The sequence below is a fragment of the Giraffa tippelskirchi genome, chromosome 3, assembly GCF_054371585.1.
Source record: "Giraffa tippelskirchi isolate mGirTip1 chromosome 3, T2T-mGirTip1v1.2.pri, whole genome shotgun sequence".
In the NCBI taxonomy this organism is placed as follows: Eukaryota; Metazoa; Chordata; class Mammalia; order Artiodactyla; family Giraffidae; genus Giraffa; species Giraffa tippelskirchi.
The window spans coordinates 181,870,600-181,893,133 of NC_137277.1; the positions used below are offsets into that span (position 1 = coordinate 181,870,600).

Sequence of the window (22,534 nt, forward strand, 5' to 3'; positions counted from 1 at the left end):
TCAGTTTCTGTACTCATGTAAATTGTGCTCTCAAATTTAGTACTTCAGCAAACAGAATAAATACAGCATTTAGCATCTGCTTTTCTTTTGACTAGTAAGTTGTAGAAAAGCGTCCCTCATTATATGAGACATATGCAAGCATAGCATAGACCTTGGCTTATTCCAAAATTGGGCTGATCCCTTAAGCTATTTTTAGCAAAAGACTTTGGAGCTTGGCCATATTAGTCGTAGAAGCCACAGAGAAGGACCCTTCTGGTTGGCTTGCAGGACTTTTTTAAATACTGAGGAAAGCTCTTTTGAAAGCTCCTTACTACTACCTCCTCCCCAGCACCTAACACTGGAAACTAGCTTCTGTTGAGTCTGACCTCATCATTACCCAGTCCTTAAAATCTAACCCCAATGAGTCTGGTCTGACACTCTGTGTTTCCTTATCTCCAGGTTGGTGGGCTCTCTTTTTTTTTTTTGTACGTACATAAACCCATATTTGGATTGACGCAAGGCTGTCTTTCAACCTTTTTCATTTCTAACTTCTTACATCTTCAGCATGTCTTAAGTTTAAAACCTTGATTGGTTACTATAGTTTACAGCTGGAGGGAACCATAGAGTTCAAACTTACCCTTCATTTTACAAAATAAGGAAATTAGGGTTTATTGGTGATGTTTTTTCCAAGGTCATTTTTCACAAAAGAAGTCCTCTTCATGCAACTAGAGAAATGGGTTTTAGTTCTATCAAAACTGTAAGCTGAAGAGCACAGTATTGTATTTAGTGGTTCATTTCAATAAATTTATGTCATAGGAATAAAAGTTTTGGGATAAGAAATCTACGATGCGGAATTTAAAATTCAAAGTGAAAGTTGCTCAGCCGTCTCCGCCTTTTTGCGACCCCATGGACTATACAGCCCATGGAATTCTCTAGGCCAGAATACTGGAGTAGGTAGCCTTTCTCTTCTCCAGGAGATCTTCCCAGTCCAGGGGTCGAACGAACCCAGGTCTCCCGCATCGCAGGTGGATTCTTTACCAGCTGAGCCACAAAATTCAAGACTGAAGTCATTTTGCCTTCAAAGAGAGACTTCAGAAAGAAACTGTGTTGTATGGAAGTAGAGGTTGAAAAGTCTTAGGGAGTCTCTTTCTGTCTTTTCTTCTAAAATCACTTCGGCTTATTATGATATAAATCCTGCATGAAAGCCCTTACATGAAACGAATATCCTGTGGTTTCATTGGGGCAGTTGTGTTCATGGTCCTGTTCTTTCCATAGAATAGTGATAGACTTTACATTCACTGAAAAGCCTGCACCTCTTACCTGCCGAAGGAAAAAAATACCACTGGAGACAACTTAGTGTATGTGCTTTTAAAGTTGAGGAGAGGAATCACTGTTGGTTTTCCATAAAAATTTCTGCTTTAGTTTGGCAAAGTCTTAGTTTGTAAGCCTGTTCGCTCAATTTAAGACAAAATTTCTGCATATTAGTTTTTTGCCTGCAGGGTTTTTCTGTTTTGATTTCTCTTGACTTTTTTTTTATTTTAATATTTTGTCATTTTACCTGCTACTGCACTTTGTTTTACATACTTTAATTTTTATCCTTAAATCCTAGGATATGTTTTAAGGAAAATAACAGTTTTAAAAATTTTTAATTTTTACAACGTCCTGGTGATTTGTACCTTGCAGTATGATGATGCCTGTGATCTGCATAAGCCACTCCATGACTTCATTCTTTTTGTTTTGCTTACAGACAAAAGGCTCATAGAGCATCTTTTTTGGTAGTTGTCTAAAAGATTTTTGTGTTCTGCATATAATAGCAAGATATTTTAACTTATGTGTGATTTAAATGGAGGAAGAATAAAAATAGTTCAACATAGAAATAGTTCAAAATGTATTTAAAGTTATTAGGAATAGTTTTTTTTCCTCCTACATTCATTAATTGATTTATACCAAGGAACCAAATTGTTCTATTTATAGTAAAGTGAAAAAATAGGTGGACTTTCTGTCTGCTGATTAACTTACTACAGGTTTATGTTCTTGTACAGAATATATGGCTTAAGCTATAAATTGTCTTATTGATATGTTTTATTTGCAGAGAACATAGCAAACAATGGAACAGCAGCAACATCATTATCTTGATATTTTTACTTGATCCCATTAACCCAAGTTCTAGAGTATCTAATTATTAAATGTAGAAATAATAAGGATATTTTCTCTATTATTTATAATATATTAAAAAAGATATTTGAAATATGGGCTTCATCAAATTTATCTTTGCTATTTTTCCCCTTTTAAATATGTGGTAGTGTTTTAAATCAGAAGAGGAATAGTAGTTAGTGCTGACCTATTGTAAGTTAACAGATTGGCCCAAGGCAGTCTGTGCTTAATATCTTAGAGATCTTGCTACAGATTGTGTTGGATGCACTTTAACTTATTAGCTTGGTTAATATTTGTACTAGGTAGTTATGTTTTTATTCACCCTGGAAAATAGTAACAATCTTTGTAAGACATTCAGCAAAAACTTTTGATACCTACTGTGTAGTACAGTTATATTACATATATAGACAGTTCATGTGAAGTAGGTGACATTATACAAGGATGACATTTACATTTAGATTCTGAATGTGACTTTATTTGTATACATCTGAATTAAAATATAAGAGTAAACATAACTTACATCACTAGGGTGTAGGGGGAAAAAAAATATTAGAGTTAAAATAAGCTTTAATCCATCCTAGGAAAGTGTCACTTCTTATTAGTGCAATGGCATATGGTTTTTTTTTTAAAGTATTTTTATTTATTTATTGGCTATGCTGGGTCTTCATTGCTGTGAGGACTTTTCTTCAGTTGTGATGAGCAGGGTCTACTCTCTAGTTGAGGTGCCTGAGCTTCTTATCGCAGTGGCTTTCCTTGTTGAGGAGCACTGGCTCAAGGGCAAGCGGGCTTTAGTAGTTGGGGCTCCCAGGCTCTAAAGCACAGGCTCAGTAGTTGCAGTGCATGGGCTTAGTTGCTCTATCACACGTGTTATTTTCCAGGACCAGGGATGGATCCGGTCTCCCACATTGGCAGGCAGATTCTTTACCACTGAGCCACCAGGGAAACCCCTGATTTTTCAAACTAGGTTTTATGATTTTTAATTTTCAAAATACTCAGTGATTTCACTATTTAAGGTTCTTGCATTAATCTTTATTACAGCTTAATTCATATAAAGTCATGTTCTTTCTTTCTATAAATAATTAAATAATTTTCATTTGGGAAACTTTTTCACAACTGAACTGTGGAAATCGGTAGTGTTAACACAGTAATTTTTTCTTTAAGCACATTTTATGTAGCACTTACTCTGTGCCAGGAATTACCCAGTGGTTTACTTATAGTATTAACCCTTTTATCCTTACAACACTGTGAAGTAAGTACTATATTTATCTCCACTTACAAATGAGAAAACCAAGACACAGAAGTTACATAATTTGCCCAAAGTAACACAGCTAGTTGGCAGGAGAGCTGGATTTGGATTTAGTTTTTGTAGCTCCAGAGTTCATGACCTTTCTGTACAAAGTTCTACTGGTTTAATGAGTTCTTCCTTCATAACAGTTAGAAAATCCAATTTTTCTGAAACACAGAAGAATACTGCTTTTGGTTGGGAACTTTAAGGGTGGTTTTACCTGGTTGTTTTATAAATGCTGGCTTAAGGTAAATCGCAACCATTTACTGCCTAGGTTTTTTAGATGACAAAAACCACAAATTAAAGCAAATCATATCCGTATCCTTCCCTCTTAAAAAATTATCATATGGAAGTTAATTACTTTTGAGGTATTTGGAGAAAAGGGAGTTTTAACAAAATGTATTCTGTTACTAAAATGTTGACCTCTTGACATTAATTTTTTCACTTTCTCTGATTTGCAGAATATTAAATAAATTCATGTAATAGTCTTGAACTTTGAAATCTTACTGACCACAATATGAACTTAACAACTTTGAAATATAAAACAGAAAACTAAAACTGAAATTTTTGACTTACCTCTAGTCTCATTTCCAGATTTGGAAATTTGTGCAAAATTAAGCGCACCTATCTCTTCAGGACTACCATATTTAGAGTAATACATTTAAATTAGTGTTTTTATTTTTACTTTAGAAAAGAAAACTGTTTCATAAAACAGTTCCTTTTTTAATTAAAAATGCAAATAGTTGTTTAGAATATTGTTAATCATATTACTACTACTCTTTTGTGTGCTTTTATTGTTTCCAAATTTAAAAATTTTGTTGCCTCTCTAAGGGAAGGAGATGATTTACTATTAGTTGAGGTGCATCTGAATGCCAGAGCCTGAAACTTATATGTGATGAGAAGTTATTTTTCTGAGTATTTTGAATATAACTGAGAATCATGGGCTCTGGTTAACAAAAAAACTACCTTGCTTCTGGTCAGAAGTGACACTTGGTTAGAGATACTGCTTATTTTAATTCTTATGTATTAACCCCCCCTTATTAATTCAGACATGTTAATTAAGTACACTCTTTTTTAATGGTAGCTTTTGTCTTGATTTTTTTTTCCCTCTTTGTCAGAAAAATATTATTATTGAAGTGAAAAGTATAAGCATTGTTATGGTGATTTACTTACTGATATTTAGAATGTTCTTTACTTTGATTTAAACATTTGATTTTTATTTCGAAAGGGGCTGTCTTTTATATGTGGGTTTGATAATCAGTTTAATTTCTAAAATTTCAATAATTTTCTTTCCCCTGAAATTTAATAATGGAGCAATTACTGAATTTAGGAAAATTGGCAGTTTGTTGCTGTCAGCATTGTTACTATGGGAATAAATTAGAATGATTAGCTCTTAGGTGGAATTGAACTTATTCTTTAGTTTCCATAGTAGTTGAAGAAGATTTAGGTCAGATTTACCTGTTGTTCCTTTTTTCAAAATAAGAGGGCATTTTAATTTAGCACAATGGTGTTAAATTTTTCCTATTAGATTGATGATATTTATGATAATCACACTCTCTTTACTGGCAGCATAAACCAAAATGTGTGTGTGATTTTTTTTTCTTGAAATATTTCAGAATTTAGAGAACAAAAGGCGAAAGGAGAAGTGGGCAGCAGAGGATAAGATGGTTAGATAGTATCACCGATTCAATGGACTTGAATTTGAGCAAACTCCAGGAGGTAGTGAAGGAAAGGGGAGCCTGGCATGCTGCAGTCCATGGGGTTGCAAGAGTCAGACATGACTTAGAGACTGAGCAACAACTTAGCATACAAAATAGTACGTGTATATCTTATTAAAAAACGTACCCTAGAAATGAACGTATTACTTCACTGAGTTTTTCAAATCTGTTTTTCCTTTTCACCACTTCTTAACTTTGCTATAGGTTCAGTTCAGTTCAGTCGCTCAGTCGTGTCCGACTCTTTGCTACCCCATGGACTGCAGAACGCCAGGCCTCCCTGACCATCCCCAACTCCTGGAGTTTACTCAAATTGATGTCCATTGAATCGGTGATGCCATCCAACCATCTCATCCTCTGTTGTCCCCTTAGGAAGGAGTGATTAGATAACACTGAAAAATAAATGTTCTTGAGAGTGAGGTCTATAGCTTTTGCTTATATACCATCTGTCATATTGGTGTGGTATTTAATAGCTAGACAAACTGAAACTATTTGTCTCATTTCTGTGTATCTCCTGTTAGTATATACTTATTTAGTGTTAGTACCTCTCATTCTGTGAAAGTGTTGTTTATTTGGAATAATTATGATAAACTATTGATTCTTACCCAGATGGTTCCTTTTCCCCTTTTTGTTCATTTTCAGAGGCTTGCCTTTAAAAAAAACTAATTTAGAGAATCATTAAAATTTTGAATGTTTTATCATGCGTAGCTTGAAGTGGGTATTTTTCTCCTTTTTGACTAATCTTTTTTTTTTTTTCTTAATCTTTGGGTAAAATGACATTCAAACATTTTTGATCACAACCCACTATAAGATTCATTTTTCATTGTTATCCAGTACTTATACACATACATGTACATACTAATATTTAAAATTAAAAGAAGTTTCATGAAACAATATTTATCTTTAATGTTAGTAATGCATTATAATGTTTAATTTAATTTTGTTTTAGTTTTATTTAATTGCATTGGGCTTCCCTAGTGGCTCAGTGGTAAAGAATTCGCCTGCAATGCAAGAGTCGTAGGAGACACGGGTTCAATTTCCTGGGTCAGGAAGATCCTCGGGAGAAGGAAATGGCAACCCGCTCCAGTATTCTTGCCTGGAGAATCCCATGGACAGAGGAACCTGTCAGGTTACAGTCCATGGGATTGCAAGAGTCGGACACAACTTAGCGACTAAACCACCACCAATTGCATTTCACTCAAAACAAACTATTAATATCCACTAAATGGATATGATAGTCTAATAATGCATTGAACTTACAGTTTGAAAAATTCTAGTGACTACTAGATTTTTTACCAGTATAAAATTTTTTTGGAATTGAAGATGCTTGGATTTATTAGTTTTTTTCACTGAAATATATCTTGATTCTCTTAAGCTTTTAACTTAAATAATTGTGCAGAGCAATTGATAGAAGGAAACTTTGTTTATTGTTTCCATCACCTCTGTCTTAGGCACATCATTTAAAAAAAACTGCAGTAATATAGAATCATGAGGTTGACACTGCTTTGGTAGTATGTAGAGCTTCTATCATTAGAATCCTTTTCTAGTCTCCATTCTAACAAAATTTAGTTTGATTAAATTGCTTTTACAAACTTTACTTCTGCCCTTGGTAACTGGTCAAAAGGTTACAAAGCTGCTTTATTCTGCTTTTTTCTGGCCCCCATCCAGTCTTTGTAAACCAAGAACAGAGAACGGAGGAGTGAAGCAGTTGGCTCCTGTGTATATAGTCATGTGAAAGCAACACGACTGAGAAGTCTTTAGGGTTTGTTACAGTGGATTTATTTATGATCTCTATTCATTTCCTGTAATCATGAAGGGGAAATACGGTAGAGATATCAACAGTTCCTAGCATATCACAGCTATTAGAGTGAGGCAGGGTCAGCAGGCGGACCCTACTATTTTTACCATTATCTCCTCTTAGCTCATAATGAGCACTTACTATGTGCCAGGCACTATTTAAAGCACTTCACTTGTATTAACTCATATTTACTTAGGAGGCCTTGGAGAAGAACAAGAATGAGAAACGATAAAGAAGAAAACTGGCCTTCTTAGTATCTTCTCATTACCTAACTTGTGAATTCTGGCTGTTTATGACTATAGCAGGGCATAGCATACATTTTTAGCTTGATCAGCTTTTTAAAATCATTAGTCCTGTCTGTGGTGTTCCAGACTGAGGCACATAGCTGTGGTTTAAAACCTCAGGCTTTGAAGCTAGGCTGTCTGGGCTTGAATTCCAGGTTATGAGTTACTGTCTGTGCTGCAGTTTTCTCATCTGGTAAATGGTAATAATAATAAATAGTGCATATCTTAGAGACTTATTGAGAGGAGTAAATGTGTTGATATACATAAAGTACTTAGAACAGTGCCTGACCCATAAAACAAATTACATAAATATTAGCTATTAATAACACACAATTGAATCTCCTGAAAGTATTTGTGACCATGATGAGTTCATATCACTAAGTAACAGGACGTGTTTGACATTCAGTGTCCTCTTGCCCAGGAGCTTGACAACAGCTTTCCTTGAGGACTTGGAAGTTCTTATATGGTGTTGGAATTGAAGCCAGTGACAGAGGTTATGAGCTGCAGACCCATTTTGTTCCCTCTCTCGCAGGAATCTCTTGTTACATGGACCTTACCTTTACTAATATTAATATTTTGCCCTTTGAAAAACTAAGAGGAACTAGTAATGAATTGACTTTCACTCAAGATCAGTTTTCTGTCCTGAGTCTGTTAAAAAAACTGGTTTTCTTTAACAGTTATATTATGCTAACTATGTGCCAGACACTACTCTAAGAGTTTTACAGATATTAACTCATTTAAACCTATGACAAGCTTTTGAGAAAGACACATTAGTATTTTTCCCATTTTACACATGAAGTAAATGAAGCTCAGGAAAGTTAAATAACTTGTCTAAGCTCCCACACCACTCATCAGTCCCAGAAGTGGGATTTGAAGATAAGTAGTCAGACTCCATGGAGAAGGAAATGGCAACCCACTCCAGTATTCTTGCCTGGAGAATCCCATGGACAGTGGAGCCTGGCAGGCCATGGTCCATTGGGTCGCAGAGAGTGGGACACAACTGAAGCAACTAAGCACACACAGTCAGACTCCAGAGTTCATGCTACAAGCTTGCCAAACCTGCCTCTTACACAGATGAATTATGTTGAAAAAGGTAAAATAACAAGTGTTAAAACTTACTTCACTATTTCTACTCTCTACACTGAATGATTGGGTGATGATGTTTGGGGTGATGGATTTTTGAAGGAGCAAATAAATTTGAAGCAAAATATTAATAAAAGATCTGAACCTAGATTTTATAGTTCTGACAGCTAAAGACTTATGTTTCAAAAGACTCAGTTCTGTTAATACAGTGTGTGGTAAATTTTGTTTGAATACTGGAGAGCTGATTAATAGATGTGATGGGTAGATATATAGGATGCTATATAGGATTTTGAGTTTAGAAAATGGATAGTGTAAGGTATAAATTTTTCTATATACCTGGAAGCAACACATTTATAGATCATTCATGTTGGAGAATACCATGGGTCAGGCCATAGCACTTATAGAAAAATAAATGATTCTCTTAGAAACGTTAACTTTAGATTAAAGGAGGGTAGAGATAAAGTGTTGGAGGCTGAGAGTTCTGTGGAGTCTGGATCTCCACACATTAGAGAAACTCAGGCTTTGTGAATGACGTGACATGTTACTGAAAACTGAAGAGAGGTTCAAAGAGGGTTGGAAGGATGTAGTAGACCTGTTGGATTACTATTAAGGTCACTTTGACACTAATTCAGATTATCTCATCCCTTCTCAATACTTTCTACTGTGGTTTTGAAATTTTTCCTGTGGAATACTATCTCCCAATTTTATTGGAAGCTTGTGGGGAAAAGTTTGTGTTAATTTTTATTAAAGATTACTTTATAGACAACTTCAAAGGATGATTTTCCAAGAAGTAAGGTTAGAAATTGTAAAAACAATTTTTCTTAGAGAATCTATTCCTGATAAAATATTTTTCCTGTTAAGAATTTGGTACAGCCTAAATGTATTTTTTTTTAATTCTTTCTCAGTAAGTTCTGATTACTGTATTTAGTGTAAAGTTACTATTTAGTGTAAAGTTACTGTAAATATTCCTTCAGCTGACAATACCGTGATACATCAGTCAGTCATGCCTCCCAATAAAGTAGCCAGAAGAATTCACCAGCTTTACCACAGTCAGTTGACTGGGCTGTTTATTTACAGAAGGAGTTAACCAACGTGATGATGGCTTTTGTACGTCCATCCATATAAAGTCCGCAGGGAAGGTGTAGTTGTTTCCAGTTGTTTTGGCCACAGAAATGTGATTTGTGCTGATGCCTAAATTGTGAGAGCTGAAGGGCTCTCTTACGGTTACTTTAAAGGGAACCTTAAGGGCAGCTGAGTATAGGTCTGCTGGATGTTTGTGTCTACTTCAGCAGGACTCCAGGGTACAGAGGACTCTTGAGTGGTTGTGTTAATGGGTAAGTTAGATAAGTATTTTTTACGAGGTAGTGCTTGAGAAAGGTTGCCATCAGCTGGTGAGACTTCAGTGACTTTCTGTTTGGATTGATAGGAGAAGAAATCGTGCCAGAAAGTATATGTAGAAGTTTCAGAAATAGACCAGACTCCAAGTAAAAGAATATGAAGAATGGAAGGGGGCTTGGAGGTTCATCAGTTTCCTGGCTCTTACTCTTGATTTTAAGCATCTGGTGTTTGTCTCCTGGATAAAACCCAGAGAAGTCCTTTCGAAACATATAAAACAATCTGCCCGGGGAGGGTTTACCTCGTAGTCTCTCTTCTCCCCATGGCATTTGGCATATATAAATCAAATCACATCCTTCTCTTGCTTGAAGCACCCATTACCTCCCCAAACTGCTTATCATGTGTTACAAGGCTGTGTGTCATCACCCCTGTTGCTTGCTTCTCAGGACTCATTTCCTGTCACCTACAACTTGCAAAAGTCAGCCTTTTTGCTATTTCTCAAAAGTGCTAGGTTATTACCCTTTTAGTTTCTTTACATTTGTGTCCTGAAAGCCCTCCTGTACATTTTTTTGTAGCTTTCTGCTTTGCATTATTCCCTGCTTTGCTTAAATGTTACCACTTCAGAGAAATTATCACCTAATCTGAAATAGCTCTCCTATAGTCATGCTCTATACTTGACTTTGTTTTATTTTCCAAAGAATTATTACTTTGTGAAATTATATTACCTTATACATTTGTTTATCTTCCTGTGAGAATACAAATTCCTTGAGGCTGGGGACTTGGTGTTCATCACTGAATTCCCAGTATCTAAACTAGTGCCTGGCACTCTAGTAGTCAATAATTATTTTACAAATGAATGAATGAATTTTGAGGTTAGAAAGAAGCAAGCACAGTCTGAAGCAACTGTAGACTTCCACAACAAAAACAGCAGAAGCAAAAAGCAAAGTGAGTAGCTCATTCCAGTGTTTCTCCCCCAGATAAAGCTATGATAGGTACTCTCTAAAGTGGAGTCCTGGCATGGGGGACCAGATATATCCGTGGTAATTTACATGATATTCAGAAGAGGCAGAAATTCATATCCAGAAAGCAAGTGACCTGCAGACACTGCCTACCTGCCTCTTTCATAGTCACTAGAAGTTGATATATATAACTAGAACCTGTATATGATAATAGATGAACAAAGATTCTCGGCCACTCAGAAAAAACTGCTTGGTTGAAACTCCTAACTACAAATATGAACTAATAATAACCTAGATGTATCGGCCACTTAAGGAAAATTAATACTGTGAAAGAGATACCAAATGCATCCAGCACTAAAGGAAATAGTGAACAGTGTGAATTTAGTATAATGTAATATAAATTAATATAAAATACTAAGTTTAGCATAATGTAATATAGATTTTAAAGGTAAGAATTATTAGCAATTTCAGAGGAAATAAAAAGAAATAAAAAATATTAAATTTTAAGAATCATAAAGTGTGAATAGCACATTAATAAGTATAAAGATTGAGCGGAATTCAAATGCAGAGGATATCAACAATAATGGCAGAGTAAGAACCTCTGAAAATTCTCCATTAAAGCAATGAGGATACTGGCAAAAATAGTCAACTCTTTCAGGACTCTGAAAATTAACTACAGGCTTGCAGCAATCTGAATGTTTAGTCAAGAAAAATGGCTGAATTTCAGCAAAAGCAGTGAACTTTGTAGCATTTTAGCTTGCATTGTTCCCATTCTCCTCTCTCTAGCTCCAGCATTGGAAACCAACAGCCCACAGTCATGGTGAAAACTAGCATCCTGGAAGCCACTGGGAGGGGCAGAACAAGAATGGAGCTCCTTCAAAGCCCTGTTCCCAGAGAAACGTTATTATTTGACCTTCTGTTGGTTCCGTGAAAGACCTCATTTGCAAGACTGTATTTGACCTGATTGGGAACTCACCCTGTACAGATAGCCTTTCCCCTCTCAAATTAGAGATAGTTATTGAACGTCATGGATTCAGTATCGGAAAACAGATTCAGCAGTACGTTAAAATAATACTCTACGATGCAAGAGGTTCATCTCTGAACTAAATGCATTATGTGGTTCAATATTCGGAAATCTAGTAACATACGATATTAATAGTCAAGAGAAAAACCATATGGTCGTTTTTGTGGATGGCAGAAAATCACTTCACCAGTGTCATGCTTAGTAGTGGTATGCAAGATGTATTCTTATTAAGGTGAGGAACAGGAAAAGAATGCTTAACAGTTAGCACTGTTACTTAATATTATAGTGGAGGTGTAAGAATATTATTAGGCAAGCAGAAGAAATAAAGAGGTTAATATTGGGGAAAGAGGAAGAACTATTTTTATGCAGATGGGGAAAATATATACATGAAACTCAAGAATCAACCATCTTACTATTCTCATTGTTAGAAACAATAAGAGACTTTGGTAACATGGGAGATTACAAAATTAATGTACCAATATTAACAACTTTCCTATATATAAAAAGTAACTTCTTTAGAAAATATAATGAAAAATATAACAAAGCAAAAAGATAAAATGCCAGCACAAAGAAATGTAGAGGATCTGCTAAGAGACTAAAAAAAATATTAAGTAACTGGAAATACATACCCTGTTCTTAGATAGAACTCCAATATTGTAAACTCATCCTTAAATTAATTTGTGATTTAATGCAATTTAAATTACAGTGTTTTTTTTAAACAAAACTTCATAATGTTATTCTGAAGTTTGTTTGGTAAGCATATACTTTTCTTTTAGTGATTTAAGTTTAATTTGTGTATCATCCTTTTTAAGTTGCATTCAGAGAAGATTCCAGAGTTTGAGACTGCTGGCCTCTGTAGATTCAATTCCTTCATTTTAGAACAACCAGAAAATAATAGCCTCTGGGAAAATTGTTTCAGTTAAGAGTCTTTATCCAGGAAAAGAATAAATTCCTAAAATTTACTCTTGCTTACTTTGTTGCTTGAAGTTAACATTAACAGCTTTTACTGGTTCAATTAATGAAGCCTTTATATTTTTACTCTGTTTGATATATACATTTTAGTATTAAATGGCATTTTCAACAATGACATGAATTTTTGAAAGTAGGCAAACACCCTAAGTAATTATGATTTCTTTCAGAATATGTCTTAAATACCAGCATATTCTATCCTGTATTCTACTTTAGTATTTTTCTTCTGGTTTCAGATATTCAATGAATATTTTATGTTGAGAAAGAATTCTAAGGCTGTATCCAGGAAATACAAAAAAGGTAGTTCCAAAGAAAAAAATACATGCAAAAAAACCAAAAAGGTATTTACTAAGTTAGAAAAGTCACATTTTTCTAATGACAAAAATTTTTGATTATCTAGTATCATTCTGTATAATCTGTTTATTAATTTTCTTGATACAGTGCTTAACACATTGTTGCAGAATTTTAAATTAAATGTTTAGTAAATGCTTCTATGAAGAAGCATGCTACTCTCTGGGCTTCCCAGGTGGTGCAGTGGTAAAGAATCCACCTGCCAGTGCAAGAGATGCAAGAGATATGTGTTTAATCCCTGGGTTGGGAAGATCCCCTGGAGTAGCAAATGGCAACCGGCTCCAAGTATTCTTGCCTGGAAAATTCCATGGACAGAGGAGCCTGGCGGGCTACAGTTCATGGGGTTGCAGAGAGTCAGACACGACTGAGCAACTAAGCAGGCATGCACGCATGTACAAACCTTAAGACATTGAAATTGTATCCCTTCGTATCTGCTTTTGAGTCTTATTAAACTATTATTATAAGCTATAATCAATGTAAAATCTTACTTTTTTTTTTCTCCTTTTAAATGAGCTTCTTTTGAAATAGGTTATAGCAAAATCCTTGGCGGTTCATTGGTTAAGACTGCCCTCCCACTGCAGGGGGTGTGTGTTCTATTCCTAGTCAGGGAACTGTTATAAGATCCACATGCTGCTTGGCACAGCTTAAAAAAAAATTTACAATTTCATTTAATACAGAATGTAGAATTACAGCTTAGGTAAATCTCTCCACGTGTTGACTGTTTCTAATTTTTCATTTCTGTGAGCAAGAAACACTCAATTTTTAAAATAGATTTAGCTTTTTACCCCTGTATTTAATTTTGGGGGGGGGGAATCCAAGAAAAATTATTCAGGCCATGGGCAATTTTATGACATCTTTTATACTCTCACCAGAGAACAGTCTGAAGATACAGTTTTACAGCAAGGGCCTGAATATTTCTTTTCTTCTTAAGGGTCAGATAACTTTAGGTTTTGTTGTTTTGATTATTTTTTGTAGTTTAATATGTGTGAAGTGGTATTTTAAAAATATTAAAGTTTATTCAGCTAGTAGTGAGAATCTTTTTCCCTGAGTGCTGATTTGATCTTTGTTGTTACTTAAATTGTCTGTATCCTTTTGCCCCATAATAGAAGATGGGTAAAAGTTGTAGACATTAAGTTTTATCTGTCATAATTATTGCAGGTATTGCTTGCATTTGTTTATATCCTTTTACTCTTACAGTTGTTATTTTTCATTGTGTGAAAGTATGTTTTACAAAACCAGATCTGTTCTCAGTTGAAAAATGAAAAAGATAAAGGTGATTTTTAAGATGGGAACAACCAAGGGTACTTGTTTTCAGAGAAAAAAGTAGAGGTAGAAAGGATTGTCTTCCAATTGTTCTCTTAACAAAAGTTTTCTTGCAACCTGCCATAGGATTTATCTCAAGAAAACTAGGAAGCTATTCCCTTTCTGTTGTAAAATCACTGTAGTAGTACCATATTTCTAAAAAACGAAATTTAAGATTTTACCATTTAGTTTTGTATGGCTTGAGAATCTATTTCCCTGCTATTAAGAGTAGTATCTCTTTTAAAACCCATGACCCCTTTGATCTATAAAAGAGATCTGTGTTCTCCTTTAACATTGTTCATATTTTTAAAATAAAGAAAATAAAGAAAGCCCATGTTATTGAGTACCCTCTTTTTTTTTTTAAACATAATTTTTCTTCCCTTCCTCTTGCTCAGGAGTAGATTTATAACCCTTCCTCCAAGAGAAAGAATATCCCTTTCCTCTCCTTTGCTGAGAATCTACTGATTAGAGATTCAATCATTACAGTTACAGCCTTCAGTTAAGTAAAACATAGAATATTATCACTTTTTGTTTAGGTGAGAGCTGGTCACACAAAATTTTAACAAATGAGGTGTTTAAAGGCATTACATTTCTCTAATGATTTGGTCCTATTTTCCTGTTTCGGGATAAAGTCGTATATGGACATTATGTACATTGGCTCTGTAAAAATCCCATAGAGACAAGACATTTCATTTTAAAACTAAAACAGATATAAGCTGGTAAAACATTAAAACGTTTCATCTTTCATAATTGTGAATCAGTTTCACGTCACATTGGTTATGCTCTCCTAAGTAGAGCAAAACAAGTACAGGGAAGATAGCTCCTGTGAGCTTTAGTTATTGCGTGCTGTAATTCTGCAGCACTAGTTATCTGCGTCATGTAGTTTGAGAAGTTAGCTTTTGAGGCTCTGTGGATGAGCTACACGTGAGTGCATTGAGCATCAAGTGCTTCTGACCTTCAAACTTTTTTTCTTTTGACATTTTAGATGAGAGCAGGGAGGAAAGCTGTGTCAGAGTTGGACAGTTGTGCATCTGATTGTATCCCTTACCTGTGTTTTCTCTCCTTTGCCCATTCTGTAGTGTGCCCCTAAAGTATGTTGTATTGTACCAGGATAGAGCAGTAGCAGTGGAGTGGTGGTAAATTGGCATGATTGAAGTTTTTCAATTCCCTTTTTATTCATTACATCTGCAACAAGATTCTCTACTCGCTTTATTTAGCTTTATATGTTAAGTTAGTTAAAGTGGTTGGTAAAAAATGAAAACAGGTGTGACCTTAATTAAAAGCAAAAACAATCACGTGTTTTGGAGAAGTACTATTTTCATTTTTGCTAAATAGAAATGGGGAGTTTTTAGTTTTTATAATTATTTAGTTTTCTAACATCTTTCTGTGTCTCCTGGCAGCAGGACACAAGAAGATGTTCTTACCAGTGTGGGCTTCCGTGATAGCTCAGTTGGTAAAGAATCTGCCTGCACTGCAGGACACCCCATTCGATTCCTAGGTTGGGAAGATCCCCTGGAGAAGGGATTGGCTACCCACTCCAGTATTCTTGAGCTTCCCTTGTGGCTCAGCTGGTAAAGACCCTGCCTGCAGGAGACCTGGGTTCCATCCCTGAGTTGGGAAGATCCCCTGGAGAAGGGAAAGGCTACCCACTCCAGTATTCTGGCCTGGAGAATTCCATGGACTGTATAGTCCATGGGGTCACAAAGAGTTGGACACGACTGACTCATTTTCACTTTCTTTTTTTTTTCCACCAGTAAATGTGGGTCTTAGAGTCCTGTTGTTCTTCTTTAGTTTGAAAATCAGAACAGGAAGAGCAAGGTCTGAGAAAGTAAAGATTTTGCTTTAATAATTGACTAAGCAGTACATTTAGTGGAGCTCGTTATTTCATGATAAAATGGATCCTAGCTTTCATTTTTATTTTCCTTAATTCTGTGATTCAGTATTTCACTTTATTTATTTGCATTATTAAAATAGATCCAAAAGAGTTGAATTTTCCTTTATGTTAATTACATATATAGATAGTTGGTTGTGAAAGTATTTACTCGATGTTTCAGTTTACCTACTATTTAAAGTGATTCTGTGTGTGTTAGCAGTTATGTAAATATTCCATGTTAAAACAGGCTGGATGTTATCATAACTTATTGACTGGCTCGGGTAATGTTTAAAATTTCTAATATAACCCAAATTTTAAAAAAACTGCGTCTTAGTTCATTTACATGGCTGTTATAAAGTGTTTAATGCCTTGGGCACTATAGTAACCATGTTTTAAGTACAGCAGAAGTGGTTCCACGTGTTGGCTTTTGCAAGGTATTATAAAAGTCGGGTAAACCTACCTGACTTGGTGCAGCATGTCAATTTTGAAAAGCCACGTGCAGATTTGAGATTTTGAGATTAGAGCTCATGTAGAAAGATTGAGGTAGCAAAATATTTTAAAAATTATTCTCTGATGGCCTCAATGATAACACTCTAAGAGTACATAAAGTGTTGAATCCCCGTTCTTTTTTAAACAGATTGTGAAGACTGCTGGGGAACACTTGCAATCCAGTCACAAAAGCATAATAAAGAAATATTGGTCCTGATGGAAGAAGAGCAAGATTTACCAGAGCAACCAGTAAGTATTTCCTTTAACAATTTAAAGTTGATTGTAGAAAGGCTAATTTTAAGAGACTTTAAATATTATTCAGTTATACTACAGATTCTAAGTTAGAAATAAAATTGAGGAAAGGACTCCTTAATAATATTCTTCTAAGAAAACAGTGTTCTTAAATTTATATTTTGCCAACTTAATGCCAAAGAGCCTGCTTAGAAGATTCAGCTTTACAAAGTAAGTATTGTATTTAGAAATACCATTTAAAAAAAGCAGTGGCTAATTTGCAGCAACATGAATGGACCTAGATATTGTCAAATTGAGTGAAGTAAGTTGGACAAAGGAGAAATATCATATGACATCCTTTTTGCTGCTGCTGCTAAAACATGACTGTTGCTTCAGTCATGTCTGACTCTTTGGGACCCTACGGACTGTAGCCTGTCAGGCTCCTCTGTCCATGGGATTCTCCAGGCAAGAATATTGGAGTGGAGTTGTCGTGTTCTCCTCCAGGGAATCTTCCCGACCCAGAGATCGAACCCACATCTCTTATGTCTCCCACTTTGGCAGGTGAATTCTTTACCACTAGCACCACCTGGGAAGCCCCGATATCCCTTATATGTAAAATCTAAAAAGAAATGATACAAATGAACTTATTTATAAAACAAAACAGACTCACAGTCTTAGAAAAGGAACTTACGGTTGCCTGTAGGGAAGAATGGGGTGAAGGGATAGTTAGGGAGTTTGGGATGGACATGTGTACACTGTTATATTTAAAATGGATAACCAACAAGGTTCTACTGTATAACTCAGGGAACTCTGCTCAATGTTAGATGGGAGAGGAGTTTGGGGAAGAATGGATATATCTATATGTATGGCTGAGTCCCTTTGTTGTCCACATGAAACTATCACAGCATTGTTAATCGGCTATACTCCAATATAAAATAAATTGTTGTTGTTTTTAAAGCAATGGTGTCCTTAAAGTTTTTAGAAAATAAAAGAGGACATTTACCAAACAGTATATACCATTTCTGCTAGAAAATCTAGTTTTATTTTTGCCTAAATTTCCCTGACTAAATTTTTTAAAGTAGTAATAGTTGAAGAAAATATAATTTGAACACTGGCTAATTCTTTGAAATAGATAAGACCCTAAGTTGAATTCTTAATTTCTTTTAAATATTTAACATAAATAAAATAATTTTAAATGTACTTGGGTGCTACAGATTTATTGCCTTACCATGGTTTCTTTTTTTTTTTCTTTTGGTCTTTTTAAGTGTTTTGTTTTTTTTTTTAAACCCATATCATTTAAAAAAGGAAGACAATAGTAATCATTCTCTTAAAATACTTTTTTGCTAACGAATCTTTACCTTTTACTTGAGCTTCTTTTTCTGAAATTAGACAAATACTGATTCAATTTGCTCTCCTGAATGAGCCTCTTGCATTTTATTTTAAGAGAGTAGTGAGTAGTGACTTTTTACCTCTCAGTAAAAGTCCAACCTAAAAAACTTTGAATTTTGAAAGCAAATAACAAAGTATGTTTTTCATGTTCTGGATGTATTCTTTACATCAATGAAAGATGGTCACCTGCTTCCATTTAAATGATAAAGTCCTCTAATATATTTTAAGTATTTTACTTTATGTTGAGACATGCATATTGGTGATTCCTTTGCTATTACTCTTTTAGCCCCCTCATTTAAGTATAAAGCTAGGAAGGCCTAAGCAGTTGGTAAAATGACCTTTTGAAACATTTAAAATGTCATTCCCCTACCCCTGGTGGAACATTAATAATCAGGGAAATGGTAGGGTTAAAAATCATCCTTAGCGATGTATCAAAGATATACACTGTAAGAACAAATAGCTGAATTAGAGACACTGACTGTACCAAGGAAGATTGTGTCATTGAGTTTTTAATGTTGTAAGACAAACGTCTAGTCATAGTTTTAAAAGGCTTATGTAAATATTGACATACTGCTGAAATGAGTATTGTTAGTTGCTCCTTACCTATTTAAGGTAGTGAGAATTGTGAAGCTGACCTGTTGGTGAGTCATTTTTCCCTCTCTGCTTCATTTCCTTGTCATTCTGTTCAGTTTCTATAACATGATGTGCAAAACCTGATTGTTATTTCAGAGAGAGGTGAGAAATTAAAGTGGTTTAAAAGCAGATTTTCTGGGAACTTCCTGGTGGTCCAGTGGCTGGGAATCTCTACTTCCACTAACAGGGGCATGGGTGTGATACCTGGTGGGTGACTAAGATCCCACAAGCCATATGGTGTGGCCAAAAAAATTTTTTTAATCAAAAGAAATAGAAATTTTCTGCTGACTGTAAATGGTGATTGTCATGGGACATCTTTTTTTTTTTTAATTGGTTTGTACCTGGGTCTTAATTTATAAAGGTGACTGAGTGACAACACAAAGAGGTCAGTGCCATTGAAAGAAAAGTTTACTGTTACAATTCTCTTAGAAATAAGAGATGCAGCATGCCACACAGGGTCACAGGGAGAGCACCAGGGTCATTCAGGAGGCAGATATGCATAGAGCAATCCTAGACTGTATCGTAGGGGAATGCATAGGGCACAGCCTTAATTGAGGTTTCTACAGGCAAGGTAAGGCAGGGTAATTGTTTATTTAGGATTGGAGGTTTGAGGTACAGAAACTATCACTAAGTATCTGGCCCTGGGTTTATTTAGAGCAGGGGAATATAGTTCAGAATATGGTTCAAAATACAGGCTCTGGATTGCAGGGGAGATGTAAGCAACTTTGGCTCTTAGTTTGGCCCTATGATTTAATGGGTGCTAAATAGACAAATACAGAAAATGTAGAACATATATTAACTGTTAAAAATAGCTAGGATAAGAAGAGTTAATGTCAGATGTTGAGGAAAGTTTTCACAGACTGTAATAGAGATCTAAAGCTTCAGTGGAAAGAATGGTCCTGTCCCAAGTTGATAATGGTAAAGTCATGATTTTTTTAAAATTTTATTTTATTGAGGTGTGGTTGATATATAATGTGTTAGTTTATGATGTACAGCGAAGTGATTTAGTTATACATATATATAATACTTTGCATCTGCTAATCCCAAACTCCCAGTCCACCCCTCTTTCACTCCCCTCTCCCTTGGCAACCACAAGTCTGTTCTCTATGTTTGTGGATCTGTTTCTGTTGCATAGATAAATTCATTTGTATCATGTTTTAGATTCCAAACATATAAGTGATTTGGTGTCTAGTAAGGGCCTGCTTCCTGGCTTATAGACTGCTATATTTTTGCTGTGTCATCACATGGTGGACAGGGCAAAGGAGGTCTCCTTTATAAGGGTACTAATCACATTCATGAGGGCTCCACCCTCATAATCTTATCACCCCCAAAGCCCCACTTGCACATTTTCTCATATTGGGGATAAAATTTCAAAATATGAACGGGGGGGGGGTGGAATACAGACATTCAGTCTGTAGCATCCTGTGTACCCAGGGAGAGGAAAAAGACTGGTGAATATTTATAAGTGAATCTACCATAATCTTTTCTTTGGTTCACCTGTTTCATTTTCTGATGTAAAAAATAATATGTAGCTCCTTTCCCTATACATTCCTCTTAAGAGAAACAGCCCCAAATTCCATCCATTGCTGCATCCAGATCAAGTCCAAGATATGAAGCTCACTAGTTTCTACTAGATCCAGATGTGACCTCTTTTGAACTGGTAGCCTGTGAACTTAAAAAGACACATTTCTTGCCTCCATTGCACATCATGCTCTGTATGCAGTGATGAAACAGGCAGTTGTCTCTGCCATGGGTATTTACCTTTCTAGTAATTTGGAATGCTTATTCTCACTCTTTACATGCTGATTTCCTTATGTCAAATTCTGGAAGTCAAATTAATAATTAGATGATTATCGGTAAGGGCTTCCCTGGTGGCTCAGATGGTAAAAAATCTGCCTGCAATGTAGGAGACCTAGGTTCGATCCCTGGTTTGGGAAGGTCCCCTGGAGAAGGGAATGGCAACCCACTCCAGTATTCTCGCCTGGAGAATTCCATGGACAGAGAAGCCTGGTGGGCTGCAGTCCGTGGGTCGCAAAGAGTCAAACACAACTGAGCGACTAACATTGCCACTGCCCGTTGGTAAGTGTGATCAAAGAAAATAATATTAAATTTGTGTGTGTGTGTGTAGTTTCATCTAGGTTATGATCAAACTCTTTCCCCTACTAGAATATACAATATAACTTTCTAGTAAAGAGAATGATATGTTTTGTTGGACAGTGGTAGATAAATTCTGACACAAACGTCTTCCTTTTTAAGATTTCATGCAGACTTCTGTTGGATTTATTATTCCCAAGATTACAGTTTATGAAGCTCTAGTATGACTTAATCTCTTGTTAACACTTAAGGAGCATAATAGTTGTATACTTGTAAGTCATCTCAGAAGTGATATTTGAGATGCATAATGTAATTTTCTTATCTAGAAAGTGGTATTTCTTAATATAACAATTGTATATCACTTTGTCTTTCATAAACTGCTCGCTCTTATTCGTTCTCTCCCTATCCACTCCCCTTCACCATTTCATTTTCAGAGCAGGTCTTTGAAGTAGATAGTCATGTTTTATTTTCAGAAAGGTAGACACACAGTGAATTAACTCTCAGAATTGAGCCTCGAACCTGTATATTCTGAATTCATATGTTGTATTTGTATTCCTTTGCTCTGCTGTATTTAAAGCATGATTTTTTGTTGTTGTTGTTATGTTTTTAAGCAGAGGCACAAAGAGAACTCTGATTCATGAATTTGTCAGTAGATCTTCCTTTAGTTACCTTTAGTTAGAACATGCCCATAAGATTATGTCATTTTTTAAATGACAGCTCTATTTATTGAGATATAATTCACATCCATTTTAAAGTATCCAATTGGATGGTTTTTAGTATATTCACAGTTTTGCAACTGTCACCAGAGTTGATCTTAGAACATTTTCATCACTCTAAAAAGAAACTGTACCCATTAGCAGTCACCCCTCAATTCTGCCCTCACCCCAATCCTAGGCAACTACTAATTTACTTTCCTGTTGACTTTCTGTGAGTATTTCATATAAATGGAGTTATACAGTATGTGGTCCTTTATGACTGGCTCCTTTCACTTGGCATAATCTTTTCAAAGTTTATCTGTGTTAGCATGTACAAGTATTGATACTTCGTTCCCTTTTATTGCTGAATGTTTTGTTATATGGATTTATCATTCATCATTTTTATTTGTCATTGTTGTGTTCATCCATTCATATATTCATGGACACTGGGTTTCCCCTTTTTTGCTATTTTGAATAATGCTGATATGAACATTCATGTCCAGGTCTTTGTGTGGATATATGTTTTCATTTCTCTTTGGTTATATAGTCAGGAATGGAATGGCTGGATTATATGGCAGCTTTATGTTTAGCTGTTCGAGAAACTGCTAGACTGTTTTCCAAAGTAGCTGCACTGTTTTACTTTCTGTCCGTTTCTGGATTGTATCATTTGAACCCATCCTTTTGTAATCCAATGAAATCTGTATCCTTTGAGTTAGTTTAATGCCTCTATCGGAGAAGGCAATGGCACCCCACTCCAGTACTCTTGCCTGGAAAATCCCATGGACGGAGGAGCCTGGTAGGCTGTAGTCCATGGGGTCGCTAAGAGTCAGACATGACTGAGCGACTTCACTTTCACTTTTCCTGTTCATGCACTGGAGAAGGAAATGGCAAC

At 35.5% G+C, this 22,534-nt stretch overlaps 1 protein-coding gene across 16 annotated transcripts in view; it reads left to right on the forward strand.

Annotated features, from left to right (window-relative positions):
* The window catches only part of EYA3 (EYA transcriptional coactivator and phosphatase 3), an 87,614-nt gene that overhangs the window by 4,812 nt on the left and 60,268 nt on the right, over window positions 1-22,534 (forward strand). For all 16 annotated transcript variants that reach the window (XM_081586246.1, XM_081586251.1, XM_081586257.1 and 13 more), the window contains exon 2: window positions 16,749-16,849. In XM_081586246.1, coding sequence (XP_081442372.1) covers window positions 16,817-16,849 — 33 coding nt within the window. In that variant the 5' untranslated portion in view covers window positions 16,749-16,816. The remainder of the gene's footprint in view (window positions 1-16,748; window positions 16,850-22,534) is intronic.